The sequence below is a fragment of the Salvia splendens genome, chromosome 11, assembly GCF_004379255.2.
Source record: "Salvia splendens isolate huo1 chromosome 11, SspV2, whole genome shotgun sequence".
Classification (NCBI taxonomy): domain Eukaryota; kingdom Viridiplantae; phylum Streptophyta; class Magnoliopsida; order Lamiales; family Lamiaceae; genus Salvia; species Salvia splendens.
In genome coordinates, this window is record NC_056042.1 from 26,731,764 (window position 1) to 26,756,042 (window position 24,279).

Genomic DNA, 24,279 nt, shown 5'->3' on the forward strand with positions numbered 1-24,279 from the left:
TATTTACCTTTATAAATACACAAATAATTTAATAAATTAACTTCATATTCAAGTTCAAAAGTACATATAAAAATTTACAAACGCATTATGTAGTTACAAAGCAGCCTAACATCCTTCACAAGCAAGAAACAGAGATGTTCTAAGCTGCGGATTTTGGTATTTTGTAATGCTTCTTGAGGAACTGAGAAGCCTCTGAATCACTTCTGTGGCACAGAATTCTAATAAGGGTCTTTGAATCTGCACCCAATTTACCTCTTCCTCCCTGCACTTCCATCTCACTAGCAGATCTCAACTCCTCTATCAATTCTCGAGTCTGCATCCCAACAGCGAAACACAAGATGAGAAATAAAAAAGAGAGACACGTTCATAAATATCAGATATTATCTTTTTTTTCTTTGTTCATTTATATTTCCTTAGCCCTGAACTGATGCACTATGTCAGAAAATAGCGTTTCGTGTTTAAAGACAATAGTATGGTTCGTGTGTAACATAATTCGTTCATATTCCATACTAACCTCATAGCCAACTAACTTTATAATCTGTCGGGCGCGTACTACTTGGTTTTCCACAACTCCTCTTGGGAGCCCATCTCCTCCGGATATGAAAAACTCCTACAGTGTTATGTAGATAATTATTATGGAAACATAATTCGTTCATATTTCTCATTAGCTGTGATGATGGAGCCAAACAAGTCTCTCACACAACTGACAAGTTGATTAAATGGCAACTTCTATGATTTACCTTTAAAACCTCCAAGTCTTCATCCATAAGCTTAGCATCAGCTGGAGTAAACATACGTGATGGACCTCCATCTAGTATCACACGGATTAAGCCATCCTGGTACGAAGTAGATTATATCAATTGATGACTCTATTATTTCTACAACTCCGACAGTTTAGACAATCAAGGTAGAGTAGCAAACCAGGGATGCTTGAAGAAGTCCTGTTACTACACGATCTCTAAGAGGTTCTACTATGATATCACACAACTTGCTGAGTACCTGCAGTCATTATAATGAAATCTGTATGTCAGCCTCAAGAGTTTCTCTTCATGATAAAGTTGGTTTTGATGAGAAACTTTACATATCAGAGCTTCTGGAGCAAGCTGAAAATATCCTTGCGATTTCTATGTTTGATTATAGGGTAATACATCACATTTTCCTTTGCTTTGTTTAGATGTTATTGATGAATGATACGGAATGTTTCAAAAACATTCACCATCTCATAGCTAGCCTTGGGCAGTCTATTAGTTACTCAAGGTCTTAATTTGGAATATCACTGGAGGCTAGGTAGGATGCAAAACTTACAGCGACAGAAAATACAAGAATTAAATGAATGCCATTTGGGCAAATTGAATTCAAATAGAGAAAAAAAAAAACAAACCATTTTCTTCCCAACTTCAAAGATCATACCATATCAAGAGGCTCAATCACATTTTCCAGCCTAGACTGAGTAACACTTGGCTTATAGAGACCATCAATGAATTGCTCTCTCAAGTCCCAAAAAATTGTTTTGATTCCTAGAAGTATAAGCAGAAATCATTAACATACAGTGCATATATTGCAAACTTCAGAGATACACTATATATGAGACATACCAGTAAATTCACACACATGGTCAATAGCAGCATTGATATCTTTTCTACTTCCATCGAAACCATCCTTCTGGGCGGAATTCTTTGAGTTACTATTTACCAGTTTTTCTGAAAATGGAGAACAGGAGGAGCAATATAAAAGTTGTTAATGTGAAAGGAATCAGTAAATATATTCTATTTTTTAAATGCACTAGCATTGGTATCTCCAAGTGCTTGCTATAGGTTCGACAGGAATCCAGCTAAAGTGTTCCAAAGTTGTACTCCATATAAAATCTTTGCATCTTAGAACACAAGAATCACTAGGAATAGACAGGAAGAATGGCAAGAAATTAAGAAACGCAGAGTAGATGATAGACTATGGGCGGTAGAAGCTGGACAGAACAGAAATAAACGAAGAAGGAAAGAGCAAAAAATAACAACAATAGAACCATAGAACAGAATAACAGCGATAGAACAGAAAGAACAAAAGATAAAAGTCCCCTGCGAAGAGGCCTCTCCTCTGATAAGGACCACAGCAAATATGCTGAACTCAAATTATATTTCTTGACTAGGAAACATAGCCCTATTTTTTATAACATAGTCACGGACTATCAAACAACGACTCCTAAACTAACTCCAACTCTAAAGATAAAAGCTCTCTCTATGAACTAGACTTCTTACTATAACAACTAACTAATAAAGAATAATCAATAACTAACAATAATAAGTAGAGAACTGACAACAAAATCAGCTGAAAGAGTTATATTAACAAAATATGAGCCACTAAGAATATGGCAATCTTTAGAAAGGTTGAATTGGAGGGGTAGTTGACCAATGTGGTTACATATACCCCTGTAAGAGCTCAATTGATTTATTTCATATTTGCTCTAGGAGAAAGCAATGCATTTAACTTAAAATATAGTCCGTCTTCCTTTCTCAAAAAAAGGTTTGTCTCAGAACAGATTAAAAACAACAATTTGCAACGAAAAATAAGTACACATTACTTACTTATTGTTTGACTATGATGCTTCTTAGACCATCTCTCCGAAATGCTGTCTTCCAATTTATTGAGTTGGCTGATCGCATACTAAGGTTGGCAAAAGGCTTGCATTAGTGTTAGATGGTACATAATTACGAATATATCAAAAGCAATATGTAAATAGGCATGAACAAACAGATAGAAGATGTTCCGGATAAATACTTCAAGTGGAGGAAAGGAATCAAATGGAAAAGTATAGATCAATGGTAGGTCTAGTTCAAATAAATTTTGGTCAAATGAGCCAAATGCACTATTGTAGAATAGCAATCAGTTGAAAATAAACCAACAATAATTGCACATAAACACTATTTCAGAGACAAATAATTAAAGCTATCTGATAAAGGTAGTTTGCAACACAATGGTACATGATTACCAAAAATGAGTTGGCTTTTATAATTGATCCCTATTTCTTTTGCCACTTAACCAAAAGTGTCTTCAGCCAACTTCAACTTTAGGAGTACACAATTGACACACCTGAAAAATTCATGATTCACCCTAAAAGATATACGACATTGTTCAGCCAAGACAACAAAGAATCGCCTAAAATCCACCATTGGCTACTGGTTATTCCTAAAGCAAAATCTGAGTGAAAATGTAAAGCTATGTATTGTGAATAGATGGACCCTTTTCCTTAAGTCAACCTAATCAGGATCCTTCTACATCAATCTTTATTGTGATCAAGTGTATCAGAAGGCATAAGGAAGTTGAGAAAATGACATTGTCATAAAGGTTAGAAAAGCAGCTCCAACTTACATAAAGAGTATTTAATTGAACACAAAGGGTAGGTGTTGTTAAAACATTGATATCATTAGATTTTCTGACATCAGGCAGCGTTGGATCTGTCAATTCCTTCTTCACAAAAGCTTTGATTCCACTTTCTCTCCGGAATCGGGTAAGAGTGGGCACGGGTGGAATTATGTCTTCCTTGTCAGCTGCAGTAGAATAAAGAGTTTCATGATATCAGGCTGAAGCTTGAATAAAAATTGTTGAAATCATAAATTTGGATCCATGTATCCAAAGCCAAAGGTAAGAAATACAGGAATTTGAATAAAATGATATTAAGAACCCGGACATATTCTTCCAGATCTAATTTAATAAAAAGAAACAGACAAACAAGTGCACAAGCTAGGGACGTACAATTGGACGCCACAAACACTACTCAACTTTATACCAATTCACAAAGCTCGTTGTAAAGCAAACTGGGCGTAATGTAATACAAACAGAAACCAAAAGACAGGATCAAATTGAAATCACATGCACAAACACAATACCTAGACTGTCCACAACATGCTTGGTGTACACTTGGAATGCACTGTCAATGCCACGAAAGAGGCTTCTGAGCTCTCCAGGCCTCATTGGAACTTTAAGAGCAAAGAACTGATCAACTGTCTGCAGTCAAAATCAACAAATGAGCTCTCAATTGAGTTTTATTATAACATGATTGTAACATTATTTCTATCCTTAATTTTTATCATAACGTACACTGCATATTTATTTAGTTATTCTGCTATGCTACTGGTAAATAATCCTGCTTAATTAGCTTACGTTGATCGAAGGAATTGAGTGGAGGATTTAGGGGAGGTTTTTCATACTACTCCGATATACAAAAACCATCAAATTTGGCTTGCGTAGGTAATAAGGTTATAAATAGATAGTTATTACTGTGTCTGGCATATGAACAAACAGTTCGTGCACAGGTCGTCTCTCCCCTTAACAGAAGGTGCTTGGGAAAATGCCTATAAGTATCTATATAACCTTATTACTTAACCATTCTACTAATTGGCATTTGAACTTAATCATATTGTATTGCTTCAATTGTCAATTAACTAAACTTTCATCCTAATCTGTAGTAATGGAGTTTGCATAACCGGAAAACCCTGAGTCTGTTAGGCCAGATGGTATGTATGAAAATACCTAAAAGAACCTTATTTGAGTGAACAATGTCTTTTTAACAGTTATTATGTTGGAAATCTCTCCTCTTGCCATAGAACTTTGTTACAACCACACTATATCATAAAAATGAAGCTATATGACAAGAGTCTTCATGAATGGAGTGAATATCAGGTAAGAAAGACAAGAAAAATATGAACATCATAGCAAACAAACCTCCTCAACAATCCTGTAGACCTCAACGATCGAGCTTCCATGCCTTTGTTGTGCTGAGACTGGAGACCAATTCTGAAGAAGAAAAGGAAAAAACAAGGAAGATGGAGAAGAAGAGTTCAGTCCTTATTTGCATAGAACAATAAGGAGTAAAGAGATATAAAGTAAACTTCTGATTAAAAGATCAATTCTCAGACAATGGGTTATCCAATTATTCAGCGAAGGGTTAAAAAGGGCACCTCAATTGATCTACTACTATTTACTAACTAGTAATTACAAATTGAATATAATGTGTGTTGTTATCCAAGCAACTGAATAGAAACATTAAGTACAGACATCAGAATATCAACATGCTATATCACAGAACTCACTTTCAATATCACATATCCACATAAATTATTGAAGCTAAAGAATGACATAAGATTCTCTCCAAGCTTTGTGGCTTTCATAAGGCTAATAGAGGAGTAATATATTTGGCCAGCATCGGAGAACAATGCACTCAAAATCAAACTAAAACATAAGCAAACATTTTAACATGAGAACTAGGATAACATATGCAATATTAGAAATTCAACCCAACGTCATGCTTTTGGCCATCAAGGCACATCAACTAGTCTAACTTCACAAATTACAGTTATTCTAATCCAACTTCAGAGGGGCACTGGCCAGTGGCTACACATAAAGAAAATAATGAAGAAGGTATTGTGATACAGATGTGAAGGATCGATTATCCTTTAGATATTATACTCCCTCCATCCCAAGGAAGATGGCCTCTTTCTTGGACGTCGTGGGTTTATGTAGTAGAGAGAATAAAGTAGAGATAGAGGTGTTTTCATTTTTAGAAATGGGCCATCTTTGTTGTCCCCTTTGTTGGGACAGACCAAAAAGAAAAGTGGGTCATCTTCATTGGGACAAAGGGAGTAGTTTGTTAGGAGTCTATATATTCATGTATATCCTTTAGATATTATAGTTTGTTAGTATTTGATTTAGTTGGAGTCTTTCTCTATAAATACCCTTGAGGTTTGAGAGGGGATTTTGTGGAGAATATTAGTTTGTTTTGGCTTTAGGTCAACGCCTAGAGAGAGGAGTTTCTTTCCAGTTTTACCGATCTATTTTCTGGTCAATTACATTTGGTTTCCGTTGTGGTGTTTTTTCATACAGCTGGCCTGTGTAGTATGAGAATTCCCTCGTTTTTATCATGTTGCACCAACTTTATAGCTTCAAAAGGTTAAGACAGATCAAGAGTTGGGTGTTGACAAGGAAAAAAGGGTTTACGCAGAAAGGGTTTCTCCTACTCTATGCCTACTAAAATTTTAAGCATGCCCTACCACCAAGAACAGATTCCACCATCTATTTAAAGTATTATATCAACTTTACTGCACCAAAAAGTTTAGTACTGCATAAACTTTGCAGTACTGTACTCTGGCTTAACTCATCTTTGACATAGAAGTACAGAACCTGATATCAATAGTTTATGAACTGTAAGTATAAGTTTATACCTCCTGCTGCATGACTCGTTCCACCCATGCTGAAATTCTTGCAAGTTGTGCATTGACCCATCGCAACACCAATGTTCCAGATACAGTCTCAATCTGAATAATACAAATTAGTGTAGAAACTTCCATTTTAAAATACTAATTCTTGTACAAAAATGATGCAGTTAAAACTAGGGAATTTAATAAAAGCAAATTAGATGAGAGGCTCTAAAGCATTTAGTCGTATGTGAATCTCACAACAGAAAATAGGGAATATATGGAAAAGGTTTAATACAAGGTGCGATAGATAAGTAAGGTTACTTACACAGTTCACACACTTCCACTCAGATAATATAGCCACTCACAGAGGAGTGAAATCTGAAAACATATTAAAATCCTATTTCAAATGTGATAACGGGTCGGATTTTGGGCAAATGGGCCAGGTCATTTGGGAAATTGGGTTGGGTTTAGGGATAAGCCAATCAAAATGCCGCCATCAAAATTTGCCATAAACCGTCATGGCGATGGCGTTTTGTCAAAATCCTGCCACGGAAAAGCACCATGGCGGTGCATGACAACTTTTTGATAACATTGCTCATAACTCAATGCCATCAAAACATGTCGCCCATATTACTTCCTACACCCTTGGTACAGCATATTAAATATATTAAAAAACAACCCTCACCTTATACAAATTTAGCTTCTTGAGGTAAGCCTCTGCAGTGCCCTCTTCACAGGTAGATGTGATAACAGCTATTAAGTTTTGCTCAAGATTATCAGCAGCCGGGAACACAGAAACAACATCCTCGGTCAGGTGCTCAGCGCTTTCAAGGAATGGTTTCTAAGGAAATTAGAATAATTAGACTTCCACACAAGTCAGAATGGTGAGGAAATATTAGGATGCAAGTTTACCAGTTTGATGCCATAAAGCTTGTGAATAAGGGATACTGCAACTGCACTTGCATTCTGATGCCGCAGGGTTAATATAGGAAAATACAAGGCCGTACTGTTTTTAACAAGTTTTTTTGTCTGTTCAGCTAGTAATGCTAAAGGATGTTCGTTTGTTGTGTCAGACAGTGTTTCAACATCCTGTATAATCTGCAAATGAAGATACAAATATAAAGATATACATAATCTCAATGAATAACTTTTACCTCTGATTAATACAATACAGTGTAACCACAAGATTTAAGCTCTATGCAGATGTAAAAAGGTCACCCATATCATAATAAGCTATTCATCAATAAGCTAGTATTATTAGAAGAAAGATTATTGATGATACCAGTTTTAACTTTAAAAGCATAGCTATATTTGCTTACCAAAGTCATAATAATCATTTTAATACAAGTAAAAAGACAATAGCCTTCCTATTCATGATAATTTCTCAGGCCTCACATCCTCCTATAAATACTTCAAATTCAACTCCTTTTGCTCTAACAGATTGCAGGAAAGTCACATTTTTTAACAAAGCTCAAAGATCTACACAACCAATGTTCTGTGACTTTTGTAATATCCAATATTTTCCAAACTATCCTTCAGCTTAAAAGTTCTGTGATAAATATTTAGATTCAAGAACTCACTCTAGAAAATGCTTGCTTGATTGAAGATAGCACATATATCTCGATTTGCTCTATATCTGTGACAGGTGGACCCTGCATTGTCTGAAAATCCAAGTGTTAGTTTAATATTGTTCAAGTTAGCTGACAATTCTATTGCAATAAAATAAAGGCATGTGACTCCTACTCAATGTTACTATTTTATATTTCACCGTTCTTGATTTCTTGTATATTTGTCTCACGTTAATGACACCATTTAGTATTTCTTCCCCACTATAACAGTAGGGTGCATTCTCTATGGTTGTAAATTTATCATAAGAAACGAGGGATAAGAAAAGATGGGAAGAGTATTATTGCATTTTAGTGGTCCCCATCTCTTTTTATCATGTTATCACATCAAGTGTAAAGGACTGAAAATGAGGCAAATGGGGCTGCCTGAATTTTTTTTCACATCCTGCCGTGGGAATATTATCGTTCCTACAGAACATGCGAGAAGAGTGGAAAAGGAGTGAAAATATATGTTTTCCACTCTTTTCCATCAAAGAGAATGCACCCGTAATAACTAAAGGAGTTGTGTTTGTTAGCTTTGGCATTTCACTAGCAAGAGAGGTCAATAAGTGAAGAAAACAGAGGCATTGCAGAAATAAAATTGGCTTTTGATGAAGTTCATGCGAGAGTTCAGAGTTGTACTTGTACTGAAAAAAATTACTGAAGAACCTCTACAACAATAAATCTACTCAATGATTCACAAAGCATGAGTGAAGTATGAGTATAAACAAATAAATGCGTAAATATTCCTTTGGACAGAAGCAAATTATGAGATTAACCAAGGAAAACTAATTACCAAGTCAGGTTCTTCAAGAAGAAGCCTCCGAGCAACCATGGCAACTACTAATGCATTTTCCATCATTCTCGATCCCTAACATGAAAGAGAAGCAAATACGGAGTAGTAATTAAAAGAGATGGTCATCATCCAAAGTTTTGATCATGATTCACAATAAGCAATATTAGAAAAAGAAAAATACAAAACAATAATGACAAATAACAAATACTAATGATTACAATAACCAGCAACTAAATACAGGGCAGCTAACAGCCAAACAAGTTGACTTTTTGGTCCATCAGAACATTCAGGGTGGATCAATATAATTTATTAACACCAGAACTTGGATTTTAGCAAGTGCCTTGAGCAACTAATTCACCTATATATATATATATATGTAGAACAGTAAAATATAGATATAAGCGGAAAAGTAAATAGACATAGTAGAGAAAGTAGTAGTGTATTTGGTGTATATTATTACTCAACACAGGCCACATATATATAGTACAAGAGACTAAGCTAGGCTATGTCACATCACCGATGTGGGACAGAATACTAATATTCTTAACACTCCCCCTCAAGCTGGAACATCTATATTGGCCAGCTTGGTACAAAGTTCTCAAAAATGTTTTTCCTCAAACATCGGCAGCAATAGTAGTAGCCGAAACTATAGGGTAGTAGTAGTTGCAGCTGTTGCATAAGTAGAGCTGCAAGGCAGAGTAGTAGTAGCTGTAGCAGAGTAGCAGCTATAGGGCAGTAGTAGCAGATGCAGAGCAGTAGTAGCAACTGTAGCAGAGTAGAAGATGCATGGTAGTTAGTGTCAGCTGTAGCAGAGTAGCAGCTGGACAGTAGTTGCAACTGTAGCAGATGCAGGTAGTAGTATTAGCTGTAGCAGAGTACCAGCTGTAGGGCAGTTGTTGCAACTATAGCAGAAGTAGCAGATGCAAGCATTGACAGTTGCAGCAGAGTAGCAACTGTAGAGCAGAAGTAGTAGATGCAGCGTAGTAATGACAGTTGTAGCAGAGTAGCTATAGAGGTGTAGAGGAGTAGAATAATAACTGCTGACAAGAGTCAGAGCACAGGTAGATAAAAAGCAAGCAAGAGCGCAGGCAGATAATAGCGCAGAGCAACGGAGTAGGAGTAGAATATCAGGCAAATAAGCAGCAAGCAAATAATAGCACAGAGTGCAGCAACGTCAGAAACCCTAGTTTGGGCAGAGTAGCGGAGTAGAGGATAACATGCATAGTAGAGTAGAGCATAACAGAGCCGTAATTTCGGGAATAGTGGTATAGCAGAACCATAATTTTGGGTAGAGTAGTAGAACATAACACTCATAATTTCGGGTAGAGTAGATCAGAGTAGGAACGGAAGAGCAGGCATTGGCAGAAACCCTAATTTCATTTTTTTTTGTGGAAACCCTAATTTTCTAGAGACGGATTCGAATCCGCTCTGATACCATGTAGAACAGTAAAATATAGATATAAGCGGAAAAGTAAATAGACATAGTAGAGAAAGTAGTAGTGTATTTGGTGTATATTATTACTCAACACAGGCCACATATATATAATACAAGAGACTAAGCTAGGTTATGTCACATCACTGATGTAGGACAGAATACTAATATTCTTAACAATATATATATATATATATATGTACATTCCTAAGCCATAACAACACACATGTTTAAGGAATTAAATATGTCAAGACTTTTTAGTACAACTACATCAAAATCATGAATAGAAAAAGAGGCACTGTATAGCAAATAAAATAATAAGTCCTCTTTAACATTCCCTAGCTTTTGCATTTTCCTGCACACAGATTAATTTGAAAAACAATAGCAAGTTTGCTCGCATACCTATACCTTACACTTCTAGATCACCATCTTCTATATATGTTAGATAGAAACGAAAATGGGCTAGGGAGGTCCCAATGTTATGAGGAGTATATAGCTACTTAAGAACAGTAGTGTACCAATAAATACATCTACATGGATGATATCTAGCTTGGTCAACCAATGCAACCAACCAGTCAATGATGAAACATCATACTTAACATGTGAGTATTGATGCAGTCATACAGTTAGACTATTATAAAAAATAGATATCCACAAACTGCTTTAGAACTTTAGAAGTAGAAAATGTGAATCATACAGAAGAGTTAACACAATACTATTATTTAACTTATAACGTTTTCATTCTAGCCACTATAAAAAATTAAAATGTCATGAAAAATTAATGGATCGACTTTTTAGGAAAGAACCCAGCAACAAAGTAAAAAGTTGCAATAGCTACATTTGTTAGACCTATTTCTTGAAGCTGAGAGAAACGGAATAAATTTAAAGGAGGCAATCAAAAGATGTTTAAATGGTGGAAAACTGAACTAATTCATGTCAAAATCAATCAACTTAAGGATAGCAAAAGACCTCAGGAAAATGAAGATGGTAATCAGTCAATCGCATATCGGCCCATTTCTGGATAGGTATTAGGAATGATTGCAAGAAAGTCAAGTCCTCAAATCCCTTTTCAGTCTGAACTCTGCAAGTCAGGCTCCTCAAATGCAATCTTTCCTGTGGGCCTCGCTGGTCCTTCAAAGGTATTCTCTTCAACTGGTTGATGGAATGCTGCAGGACATCTTCCTCACCGGTGATGACAAACTGTAATGCACATGTAAGAGGATTGTGATCAACAGAGAGCAAAATGTACTAGCAGCTTTGAGTGTGTAAAATAAGGTCAGGAGACTGCATGATTTGAACTCCGCCAGCAATATTCAAAGCATGATAATGGCATGTGAAAGAACTCACTTAGAATTATACTTGTACTCAATATTTAATAAGAAGTTCTTCTCGAAAAACATGTAATAAAAAGTTCACGTACCCTCAAAAGACACATAGATAAGTTGATGTTAAATTGCAGATAGAATTTTTTAGAGGTATATGGGAGAGACCAGCAACAAAGGATATAAACCTTCTATTGAGTCCATGCCCCCCACAACCACAAATGAAGCCAATTAAAAGAAGGTACTCGGTAAAAATCATTTTATTATTGCAAACATTCATCCACAGCATACTTGTTAATCTCCTAAATTTCCATTATCCAAACACATTTCCTCCAGCAAAAACTTATTACAATTTATTTGGTCTCGGATTCAGGATTCTCAAATATGTCAGAACTTCTTTACTAATGTAACAGACTCAACTTATATAATCAGATAAAAAACCATGAGTGTTTCCAGTTTCTCCATAGCCATAGAGACAATCTGTAAGGGTATAACCGCCATATTAGTTAACCTCAACCCCCTTCCATTAAGGTCCCACTTCCTGTCAAGACTCAAGAGTAGTACCACAGACATATGGAGTAACAGCAGCAAATATGAGAGTGGCCAACATGGAATCAAGACAGTGAGCAGTGAGACATGAAGGAAAGAAAAAGTACAGGTAACTACTGGAAATACATCGAGAAAGAAAGACGAGGGGGGTGGGGGGGGGGGACGAATGGCTGATTAAAAACATTCACTCTGTGCATTACTGTTGAGCAAATTCTCATTTGGTATCTACTAAAAGGATGAATTTCTTATTAGAAAAAAAGACATGCCAATTAACTCGAGAAAATTATTTGTCCTTATACCTGCCGAAATAGCACCCATGCATAGCACGTATAATGGATTGTCTCCGTGATTCCTAAAACACGCCATGTTGACTTAAATAGCTCCAACATTTCTTCTACTTCCTGGCAGAACAAAATCATGGCAGAAATAAGCATGAGACTCAGAAGCGCTTCTTTTCAACAAAAATAAAATTTTAAGTTGGTCCAAGTAACCTTAACTCTGTAGAGGTCCAGTAATTATTTTGACATAAACTTAGTGACTGATTCACTATCAAAAGTCTGGAAAGTAAATAGTGGTGCATATTTGACAACACTAGAAACCTCTCAACTTCCACTGCATACTTGTCGACAGGGACGGATCTATATGCACTCTACAAGGGGCAAATGCCCCACCTCAAAAAAATTTATTTGTGCTATTTTGATCACTATTTTTAAAATTTTTTTGAAATACCTTTATAAATGCCCCTTCTCAAAACCTTAAAATGTCTCTGTATAGAATTTTGCCCCACTTATATAGAATTTCTGGCTCCGTCCCTGCTTGTCGAGGAAAAAGAAAAACAAATAATGCCATAATTCACATGACATCCCACTAACCTTTGTAAGCTTGCCCTCATCCAAGACATCAAATACACTAAGCAATAGTTTCTCATACAGCCTGACATTTAAGTGATAACCATCTGCCCAGTGGCATACTTCACCAGTTAAATCACCCCTTGCAGGCCTCTCTGCAAGTGGAACAGTGATCTCCCTCAGAGATCTCAAACACTCTGTCCTCTGAAGATCACATGTAGCTGATGGAAGAGACTGATGAAGGAAACAAAAATGTTAGTAATATGCAAAAGAGACTGTGGTACAAAAAAATAGTTTGGATCTTCTTTTATTGATTATTTCTATCATTGTTTGTTTTATTTTATTTATTCATTGGGGAGGGGGTGTTGGGGGAAGGAAAAATGGGAAGAATGTATGTAACATGTATATTGGTTAGTCAAATCACACTGGACACAATAAGGACTCGATACAATCTATAGAACACTTCAGGCAGGCACAAACAGACAGGGAAATTCCAGAAGCCAAAGGGTTCTTTGTTTACAATTGCAAACCCCTCTTTTCAATTTTCAACTATGCTATGTGCTTAAAACACATTGCTTTGTTAATTTTTTATTTGTGCAAACACTTTGTGAATACTATATCATTTATAACAGTAATATGTCATTGCTATGTGAGGCCAACCATGCAAACATTCCTCTCTACAGATTGGCTATAAGAATATTGGTTTCACCATGAGCCCATAGTTTTAAAATACAATCGACCAATCAGATATAACTCTTAGAGAATCAAATCATACATCATTGATCAAACGAAAGCCAATACTCACTTCGTAACTTACATTAGTAATATGGAACTAAAAATGATACTAACAAGACCAAAAACTCTGAGCATAAGACATCTAGTTGAGAATATAAATGCAAGGGCACTGCATGCATGAAGGTGAAGTATGAGAGGAGAGCACTGACAACGAAATAACAACTGAATGATGCTATATGGTGGGGGTCATATAGGATAGAAAAGTGTTAATACGACGAGAAGTACATAACAGCCAAAGTGCCAAACACACCTCAGACTCTTCAATCTTTGCCAGAAGAATCCTCAAATCACTTGCTTTTCGGCCAGATTCTCCAAATCCCACAACAGGATGATTCACAAGCCCTTCCTCCAACATATTTAACTGGACTGACAGCAAATTAAATGATTATTAAGAAAAGAGGAACTTAAGCTACACTTTATTGACAAACACATACAATTATATAAGCATATTTTCCCGCTACTTTTAAATATAATCAACTGGTTTCAAAACAACTCTGTAAGAAACAGAAGCTCCTCATCCTCAAAAGAGGATAATATAATCGAGAAGAGAAATAAATTAAAAGCAGTACGAAACCAAACAATACAGGTAGGTGCTGTCCATCAGGGTGGTAGGGGGTTTTACAAAAGAAAGGAAAATTGGAGAGCTCACTTGTCTTTTCTGCCATTTTATATAAGACTTCTTATCCGAAAATTCTGTTCTTGATATGCAACATAACAATTCAAGTGGGATCAATAATGTATCCATCCTTTTTCCAACTTTGCCAACCATGGCACTGAGTAGCGCTCGTCTTGTTCTGATGTCCATTTCCTCCGAAATCTGTTCAGACCCATCCAGAATATGGTGGATGAACACAAAAGCAGAAGCATGAGAATAAGTTTTGAGGAAAATGACACTATCACAGTATCTAATAAATGGTATTACAAACTCAGTGAATGTCAGTATGACAACAGCTATTAGTGTTCAACTGATTCCTCAGCAAAAAAGAAGAAACGCTTAGCAGCAGAGGTAAACATGTTATCGAACTTAAGAACAGTCTTTCAGCAAAACTAGATTGAGCTATTAATCCATAAAGGAAAAGAAATATAATTACAGAAGCTAGATGATATTAAGCAGCAGGGATACACTCAGTCATGTCAGTTAAGTCAGGTAAATAATATATGTGATGTAACGGAACATTGTTCTCTAGATGCTTAATTCAAATGCATATATGACAGAGTGACATACCAGATACATCAAGAACACCCTCCCCCAAGTTATGAAGACCCTCTCAAGTGAGAGAATATTACACTTCAAGGTCAAAACAAACAATGAAGTAAACATGGTCTTTGTAACACTGTTTGATAAGGTATCAGCAAAGCTGGAACCTTTTCAAGAACTACCAGACTCAATTAACAACAGCCAATATGCCAGCCTAACATGCCAATTTCAGTGTGCCGTTAAAATATCAGAGGTTTGAATGAATCGACAAGATGTCCGTACCTAAATAAATTCACTGTTGATTACTTGCTATATCCAAAGATGACTCTATTTTCCATGGACACCAACAAAGCTCCTGACATGACTAGCAACACATAAAATCAAATTAGGCTAATACTTCTCCAGTTCCTTCTTTGTACCAATAGTCAAGATTGCTCGCAAACTCATTTCTCAAACTAAACATTTAGGTTAGGAACGATCTCATTTTGTATCTCCCAAAACTAGACCAATATTTAATTATTTATTACCATATTCCCTCAAAAACACATCTCTTTCTATGACCAGTTTTCTCAAAATACTATATTTCCTTCAAGTTCAAACTGTTCCAAATTAAAGCAGAAGGTACTATGCATCTTGTTGGGGAATATAGAATTAGGAAATCCTATTAGAATGACTTGGATAACTTAGAATCGTGTAGAACACTTTCAGATCAAGTATTTTGAGTGTATCAAAATCAATGATCGGATAATACTAAGTTCTTAGATGATTGTTACTCATTTTTGTCATGTATTTAACCAAAAAACCAACAGCCAAAGCAGTTACCACTAAACCGCCAAAGCAGTTAACTAATCAAACTGATCCAAAACAGTTACTAACTGTCTCAAACTGCCAAAACTGTTGCCACCAAAATCAGATTAGAATAGGAAAATTCAACTGAATCAACCGAATTAATTCCCAAGAATTAAAGTGCTAACACACTAAGAGTGCTAATACACTAAAATTCCAACATTCCTCCCCTATTTTAGTGTATATATAAGCTTGATCAAACAAACAAAACAGAAAACAAAATTATGCATAAATGAAAATATCTCAAGGATTGAATTTCCATTTTAGTATAGTAAAGTACAAATATTCGAATTATAAGAGTGGTCTAAGACTTGAACTCTTACAATTTCTTTGAATATCAGTCTTAAAATACACATAACTTTCCAACTAATCAATCTAAACCTGACACCTTAATAACAAGTCTAGTGTCCATATCCTTCAATAAACATTTATAAAACTAAGTCCAGAGCTTTATTGAAACAACTTGGATTCCATGTTTATATAGGTAGCTTTTCATCTTGTCCTGCCAAAACAATTTGTCAAAAAAGCCATTAAGAAGCAAAGCTTCAACCTCTTTTAAACTGACAGAATAATACACATACCTCGGATGGTTTGAACATGTGTCAATCTCACATGTTTAGGCTTTCCACATTGAATTCCACATCTAACATCAAGTTAGAAGGGAATTGGGTATCCCAAACAGATAAGATTAGATAGACTTGAGCCCCACCCTTTTAGCAGATTTGATAACTAAATCTTTTGCCAAGCCTTTGGTTAGATGGTCTGCCAGATTTTGTTGTGTCCCAACAAATTCAACTGAAATGACCCCATGGGTGATCAGCTCCCTAACCATGCTATGTCTGACACCTAAATGTCTAGACTTCCCATTGTAAACTTGGCTATACACTTTAGCCAAAGTTGCAGCACTGTCACATCTTATTGAGATAGGTGATATAGGCTTAGGCCATAAAGGAATTTCATATATCAAATTCCTAAGCCATTCTGCCTCCTTTCCAGCTGCAGCAAGTGCCACAAATTCTGATTCCATAGTAGAATTTGTGATACAAGTTTGCTTCTTTGAAGCCCATGATATGGCTCCACCTCCCAGCAAGTAAATCCAACCACTAGTAGAGGAATGATCCTCTAGATTTGTTATCCAACTTGCATCCGAATATCCTTCCAAAATTGAAGGAAAATCACAATAACACAAACCATAGTTTATGGTTCCTTTGAGGTACTTGAGTAACCTCCTCACTGCCTGCCAGTGATGTATGCTAGGATTATGAGTAAACCTACTTAACCTTCCAACAGCAAATGCTATATCAGGCCTAGTGTTGATCATAGCATACATTAAGCATCCAATTGCTTTAGAATATTCCAATTGGGAAACTGCCTTACCTTTATTAGGCAAGAGTTTTACATTAGGATCTATAGGAGTGCTTACAGAAGTACAATTTCCATAATTGAACTTCTTCAAAACTTTCTCAATATAATGAGATTGTGTAATAGAAATCATGTTAGGTGCTTCTCTTTTTATCCTAATCCCCAATATGAATTCAGCCTCACCTAAGTCTTTCATAGAAAACTTAGATGATAAGAACTCCTTTGTTCTATCTATTTGGTCTTGGCTAGTACCAAATATAAGCATATCATCCACATAAAGACAAATAATGACTCCTTTACCAGATTTGTCAAGCTTTGAATAAACACACTTATCAGCCTGATTTAGAAGAAAACCATTTGATAAAATAATGTCATCAAACTTTTGATGCCATTGCTTGGGTGCTTGTTTCAAACCATATAATGACTTAATCAACTTGCACACCTTGTGTTCATTTCCTGGTAAGGTGTATCCCTCAGGCTGCTTCATATAAATTTCCTCATCAAATCACCATTCAAGAAGGCTGTCTTGACATCCATTTGGTGAATGAGGAGTTTATGAATAGAAGCCATAGCCACCAGCAATCTGATAGTGGATATTCTAGCCACAGGTGCATAGGTATCAAAATAGTCTATGCCCTCTTTTTGTCTAAATCCTTGAATGACAAGCCTAGCTTTGAACTTGTCTATGGATCCATCAACTTTCATCTTTCTTTTAAAGATCCATCCACACCCCAATGGTTTGCAGCCAGGGGGTAAATCAGTTAATGCCCAAGTGTTATTTTGGAGTATAGAATCCATTTCATCATCTATAGCCTCTTTCCAAAATGAGACATCCCTAGATGACATGGCTTCTTTGAAAGTCTTAGGATCCTCTTCAATAATAAAACAATAGGGGTACTGGGATTGCAGCTCATCCCTTGATCCTTCAATGAGATGGATTTGAAATCCTTCATCCAGGTTACTTTGATTCCTTGGCCTAACACTCCTTCTAACCCAATGTTGAGTTGAAGGTTCCTCTGATTATTGTTCAGAGATTACCAATCTGTTTTCAGAATTTGAAAACAAATCCTTAGGCCTTGAGATAGATGTGAATCTATTCTCATCAAAGATTGCATCCCTTGACTCTATTACAGAGTTCACAGAAACAGACTTATTAGGTTCTAGAACATAAAACCTATAAGCCTTGGAATGATTTGCATATCCAATAAAAATGCAGTCAATTCCTTTTTCACCCAATATCCTTCGTTTAGGATCATTGAGTCTTACCACTGCTCTGCAGCCCCACACCTTAAGATAGTTTAAGTTTGGAGGTTTTCCAAACCACAACTCATAGGGTGTTGTTTTACTTTTCTTATTTGGGACTCTATTCAAGAGGTAACAAGCAGTTAATATAGCTTCTCCCCAAAATCCCTCATTTAGTCCAGAATATGAGAGCATAGAGTTAACCATTTCTTTCAAAACTCTATTCTTTCTTTCTGAAATCCCATTCTGCTGTGGTGTATAAGGGGCAGTAGTTTGGTGGATTATTCCCACTGATTCAAAGTAATGAGGATCATAATACTCACCTCCCCTATCTGACCTAAAGACTTTTATACATTCACCCTTTTGTACCTCAACTTCTGTTTTGTACACTTTGAATTTCTCTAAGGCTTCATCCTTAGAATTCAGCAAATATATATAACAAAATCTAGTTGAGTCATCAATAAAAGTAATGACATACTTTCTATTTCCAATTGATGGGGTTGAATGAAAATCACAGAGGTCACTGTGAATCAACTCTAGCAGTTTTGATTCTCTCATAACATCACTAAAAGGTTGCCTTGTTATCTTTGTTAACATACATGTTTTACATTTATCTTTGCTAACATTAAAGGCAGGGATTAGGCTACTTTTAGACATTTCAACAAGTCTTTTATAATGAACATGTCCTAACCTCTCATGCCACAGATTTGAAGTTGATTGTTCATTAGTGGTGATCACATAAACAGATTTATCCTCAAAAGGTGATTCAATGTTTAATCTTAACATTCCATTACATAAATAACCAAAACCAACAAACACACCATGTTTAGATAAAACATATTTATTTGCTTCAATTACTTGTTTGTAGCCTGGGTTATTTATTACAGTACCACTCATTAGATTCTTTCTAATAGTGGGAACATACAATACATCTAATAGCAACAATTGTTTTCCAGAAGTAAAAACAAGTCTAACATTTCCTATTCCTTCTACTGATTCACTAGAGCTATTCCCCATCCTGATCACTGATCCATCAGAGATCATCTGCAAAGATGTAAACCATCTTTTATCCTTGCATACATGGTTTGTAGCCCCAGAATCCACCCACCAAGTGAGTTCATCATCCTGTACATAGAATGAACTTGGTGTTTCAGAAACATAATTCTGAATAGAAATGTTAGAATTAAGTATGTTCATACCTTGAGGTACATTGAGATCCTTAGATCCACCAGGTCCAGAATTGGAACCACTGGTACTTGTTCCAGTCTTGAATCCCTTCTTTCCAGACCTACAATCTTTCTTAAAATGGCCTGGTTTTCCACATTTCCAGCAAACATACTTTTGTTTCTTATTATCAGAGGATTCTCCTTGATTCATCTTCCTTTTCCCTTTAAACTTCTTTCCATCTTCTATCATGTTGACAGACGATGAACCAGCAACACCCTTTTCCTTGTTCTTTTCCATCTCCTGAATCCTTAAAGACTCTTCTATCCGGAGATGAGAACCAAGTTGCACCAAGGAAAGTTCTTCCTTTTGATGCTTTAGAGTGTGTTTGAAGTCTTTCTAAGAGGGGGGCAATTTATCAATGACACTAGAAACTGATATGGATTCATCCATATGCATCTGGTGTTGTTGAAATTGTCCAAGAATCCTTAGCAATTCATTGTATTGTTCCATTACTGGTCTAGAGTCTAGCATCTTATAATTATTGAAATTACTAACAAGGAATTTCTTGCTAGAGGCATCCTCTGCCATATATTTAGACTCTAGAGAATCCCAAAGTTCTTTGGATGATTCAACATTTTGATAAATATCGAAAAGAGAATCTGTCATACCATTAAGGATGTGCCCTCTGCACACATAGTCATCATTTTCCCATTTCTGCCTTCTTCTTGTCTGTTCCAGAGATTCCTCCTCTGCAGGTTCAGGCATTGTGGTGGTGAGAACATGAACAACCTTCAGGGTGGTAAGCAAGAAGTGCATCTTCTTTCTCCATCTTCGAAAATCCACTCCTTCAAACTTCTCCAATTTTGTGAATTTTGCAGTCATATCTCTAACAGAATCATGTCCAGTCATCTTCTAAATTACTTGATCTTTGTTGGGGAATATAGAATTAGGAAATCCTATTAGAATGACTTGGATAACTTAGAATCGTGTAGAACACTTTCAGATCAAGTATTTTGAGTGTATCAAAATCAATGATCGGATAATACTAAGTTCTTAGATGATTGTTACTCATTTCTGTCATGTATTTAACCAAAAAACCAACAGCCAAAGCAGTTACCACTAAACCGCCAAAGCAGTTAACTAATCAAACTGATCCAAAACAGTTACTAACTGTCTCAAACTGCCAAAACTGTTGCCACCAAAATCAGATTAGAATAGGAAAATTCAACTGAATCAACTGAATTAATTCCCAAGAATTAAAGTGCTAACACACTAAGAGTGCTAATACACTAAAATTCCAACACATCTCTCAGTAGATTTCTATAAATAAATTGAGGCAAATACTCCCCATACATCTCCAAAAGAGGAACTATTTGCTGTAGAAATTTCAAAAATCAAAATTCTTTAACATTTGAATCTACATAAATTTATGACTTCCTAAACAAAAATTCCCCCTAATAATTGCTAGAGTAATAGCAAGAGGCTAACTTTTTAATTTCTGATCGGAAAGCTGTCCAACAAGGCATAATGGAACCTTGAAGAGCGAACACTTTTACAAACTTTTACTAAAAGGAGAGCAAGTAGACAGAAATTGAACATACAAAAGAACTTTCTACTTTCGCAATGCAGTAAGTATGTAAGGATGTGTATCTCATGTCACTAAAATGTCATGCAAAGGATCTTCAAATGCATGTCGTTCCAGGCTTCCAGCAAAACCTATCAAATCCAAAATACTACCTAGAACGGTATACTATGTATGAACAATCGAACATTAAACTAGTAATTGTGAGGGAACCTTCAACACAAAGCTTCTGAAACAAAACCAAGCCCATCCAGGCCTATCAAGTGAAAAGCATAAACCTAAAAAGATTAGTACTAATGCTATTACAGCTAAGAGTTCCTTGGTACAACTATTCTTATTATATGTTTGTCTAAATTGGCATGTTTTTAGCTGAGAGAATAAAACTAATCGAAGCCCAAGTCTCTAATTTACTAAGGAAGTTTAGAGTAAAAGCATAATGATACATTGAAGCTTCGACATTTATTCATTTAACACTCTAAGGGAGTAGACAACAGAGCTCATAAAGTAAAAGGCATGAGACTCATAACGGACCTCCATCTGGACACGCATTGTCTCCAAGAGGCCAACTAAACCATGGGAATTATGAGATTGTGTTCCTGCTTGTTCAGTCTTACTCCGTCCCAGCTTCCTCATCAATCTAGATCTTTTGTCTTTCTTTTTTTCTTTTGATGGAACAATAAGCCCCCTGCCAATATAATGAAGTAAAAAACACGCATTCGATTATACACAATTTTATTTTTTTGGTTGGGGAGGAGGAGAAAGGGGTTCGTCCAGTGAAAGGTACCCTGAAGCTCCAGTAGCAGAAAGGAGGATCTCATATGCAGTTTCACGTAGATCTTCATCTGAAATACCTACAATAAGAAAAAAAAATCATAAACATTACTTCTTATATCTAATAAAAATTTAGCTCTGGCAGGTATTTCTAAGAATTATAGTTGGGTAGTTTCTGAGCTAAGTAACATTCACTTGGAGAAGATTCCAACCTTTCTTGTAAAATGAAATAATTTCAATAAAATTACAAGAACTGACTACACTCGGAGTGATAAAAACGGGAGTGTGGACATAATTTTATGTTTTGATTCTATTTTCTCATAGGTTCTGAAGTAATTAACCTGCTCAGAAGAGTTACACAAATTAAGAGCACCATCAACTCATCATCAAGCAAATAAGACAAGCACAAAGGTACATGATAAACCATCACCAACCACACCTACCAGTAGAAAATGAAGGCAATCCAAGAACAACATCAGAAGCATCATTCAGAACTCTCCTGGAATATCTATGGCTTTCCATCTCCTCCATAATATCATCATCAAAATCATCAATATCGTCCACTGTTAGTTCTTTGAGTTGTGTAGAGTTCAAAGACTGTGATTTTGACAAGCTTTGCGATTCCTCAATCAAATCACTTTCAATAGGCTCTGAAATGGAAAGACTTGCCAAAATCGGTGTTGCTACCACATCTGGTACCAGCGGAGGTGGCCTTCTGGGAGGTGAACCAGAAGATTCAGCACTTGTGACTAGAAAGAACTCATTAGAGGCGCCTGCATTATTCTTTTTTTGAAGTAACAACAAAGGTTAAATAGTTTACAAGTGTCTGATCACACTCACTAACACAGTTACTCAAAAATATTAGTAGAAGGGAGCTCAAAAGGTAAAACAGTACTATGAAGTAAGCAAACGACTTAAATTTTGGGAATTGCATAAATTTTGGGTATACCATGCTAGGGAATAGAGTGCCATCGTGGTAATCTCGAATGGCCTCGGAGAGTTCAAGCATATCACCTACAATTGTCAGATCCCAAAATGGAAAGTAAGAAAACGACTTCAGCCAAAAGAGGAGAAAATCTCTACGAAGAATCTTCACCTTTCTTAGCACAGTTCAGGACAAAATCGACGCTTACTTGATCCAAATCCACATCATCTAACGACACTGCTCCAGGCGGCATTACTACCTTCTTTATCAAGCTACCAGAGAGTATAAAATCTAAGAGTATCCTTCTATCCCGTCGATATCTCTGCAAAAGTTCGACCTCATTCTCCCTAGATTGACAAAGATAAACAACTCATTAGTAACTGACTGAAACCTAATTATGGTGGTTTTACTCATTAAAGCTCCCAATCACAACTACATCAAGCATCTCAAGTCACTTAATAGTAAATACTAGTAAAATTTAAGAATTTGAGCACTGATTTAATCAATATTATTATTTCAAACTAGCATTTGAGGAAATCGACGAATCCAAAACGATGAGATCGTAGTAAAAGAAAGATCAGGGCACATACTCATCCATGGCAACTTCACAGCAGCGACCTTTAAACAGCTCAGCAACAGAATCTTCAAGTATCAAAAAGTGAACGAGATTTTGATAAAACCGATTACTGGTAGAATTTTGATAAAACCGAAATGGTAACTTTAAAAGCAGATTATTGTGGATCTATTCAAACAATTACGAGTAGAATTGCAGCGAAGTCGACTACCCCATTGAAAAGTCAATTACGCGCATATACAAAAATGATGAAATTAAGTTTGAATGAGTATAAAATATTTTAAAAACCTTGAATTGTATTATACTGTATTATTCAATTTAGTGAATGATTTATGCGTTTTGGTAAATACAAATTTTGATTATATTGGGACTATAACAAATTTATTTTGTTGCAATGTTTTAATGTTCGCTTTATTTATTTTGTTTTCGTTATTTGTGTATGGACCCATGTACAAATAGGGTAGGGCTAAAGCCCTTGATAAAAATATTTTTAAAATTATTTTCTTTTATAAATTTTTAAAATCTATTCAAATTTAATGTAAATTATTATATAAAAGCCCTTATAAATGATCTAAAACACCAAAAATATAACTTTAGAACAAAATTTAAAAATCACAGCCCCTAATCATATTTTTTTCTGCGCCCGCCCCTATGCACTTATGCCTGTCTTATTTATTCAAGATATTATTAGTGTCAAATGCATATATTACAACTTGCAAAAATATAGTATGAACTATGAATCTAATAAGTTTGTGAATTGCACAGGTGTTACACTAGTAATCATAACATAAGGGCATCCACATCGGTGTCTCGATGCGGGCTCTATCTCGTCCCGGAGAGACAAGACGGCATCGAGACATTGATGCGGGTTTTCTATCTCGTCCCGTAGCCCAGAGGGAGGGGTGGGATGCGGGTTGTCTCGCCACGCGAGTTGGCCACGTGGCGGCCTGCGAGTGGTGCGTCGATTTTTTACCGTTTTTAATTATTATTTAAAAAAGGAAAATATATAAAAAAATTGACTGTCTTTTTGCCCGCTTTTTTACCTTTTTTAAAATTTTTTGTTTCTTTTCTTCCCTCA

At 35.9% G+C, this 24,279-nt stretch overlaps 1 protein-coding gene across 2 annotated transcripts; it reads right to left on the reverse strand.

Annotated features, from left to right (window-relative positions):
* Positions 1-2: 2 nt before the first annotated feature.
* On the reverse strand, positions 3-23,455 carry LOC121755644 (protein unc-13 homolog). 2 transcript variants are annotated; one of them, XM_042150972.1, is made up of 26 exons: positions 23,218-23,455; positions 22,799-22,974; positions 22,652-22,716; positions 22,146-22,485; positions 21,716-21,782; positions 21,463-21,616; positions 14,184-14,351; positions 13,785-13,895; positions 12,764-12,973; positions 12,191-12,292; positions 10,990-11,220; positions 8,589-8,663; positions 7,769-7,849; positions 7,101-7,286; positions 6,874-7,029; positions 6,213-6,305; positions 4,717-4,788; positions 3,882-3,999; positions 3,364-3,542; positions 2,580-2,658; positions 1,596-1,700; positions 1,411-1,517; positions 922-999; positions 741-836; positions 515-610; positions 3-313 (listed from the first exon to the last, which is right to left on the reverse strand). In XM_042150972.1, the coding sequence occupies exons 1-26, from the start codon at positions 23,223-23,225 to the stop codon at positions 140-142; spliced, it is 3,327 nt and encodes a 1,108-aa protein (XP_042006906.1). In that variant the 5' UTR covers positions 23,226-23,455; the 3' UTR covers positions 3-139. The 2 variants fall into 2 exon arrangements, with proteins under 2 accessions (XP_042006906.1, XP_042006907.1); XM_042150973.1 differs by lacking the exon at positions 23,218-23,455 and having other exon boundaries at positions 22,146-22,475; positions 22,799-22,859.
* Between the last annotated feature and the right edge of the window lie 824 nt (positions 23,456-24,279).

Excerpts from the sequence above, each read along its gene's own strand:
- LOC121755644 (XM_042150972.1), bottom strand. Across the intron at positions 11,221-12,190 it reads CATGGGTGCTATTTCGGCAG|TTTGTCATCACCGGTGAGGA; the intron begins GTATAAGGACAA and ends TGTGCATTACAG. Across the intron at positions 8,664-10,989 it reads ACCATCTTCATTTTCCTGAG|GGATCGAGAATGATGGAAAA; the intron begins GTCTTTTGCTAT and ends CTTTCATGTTAG.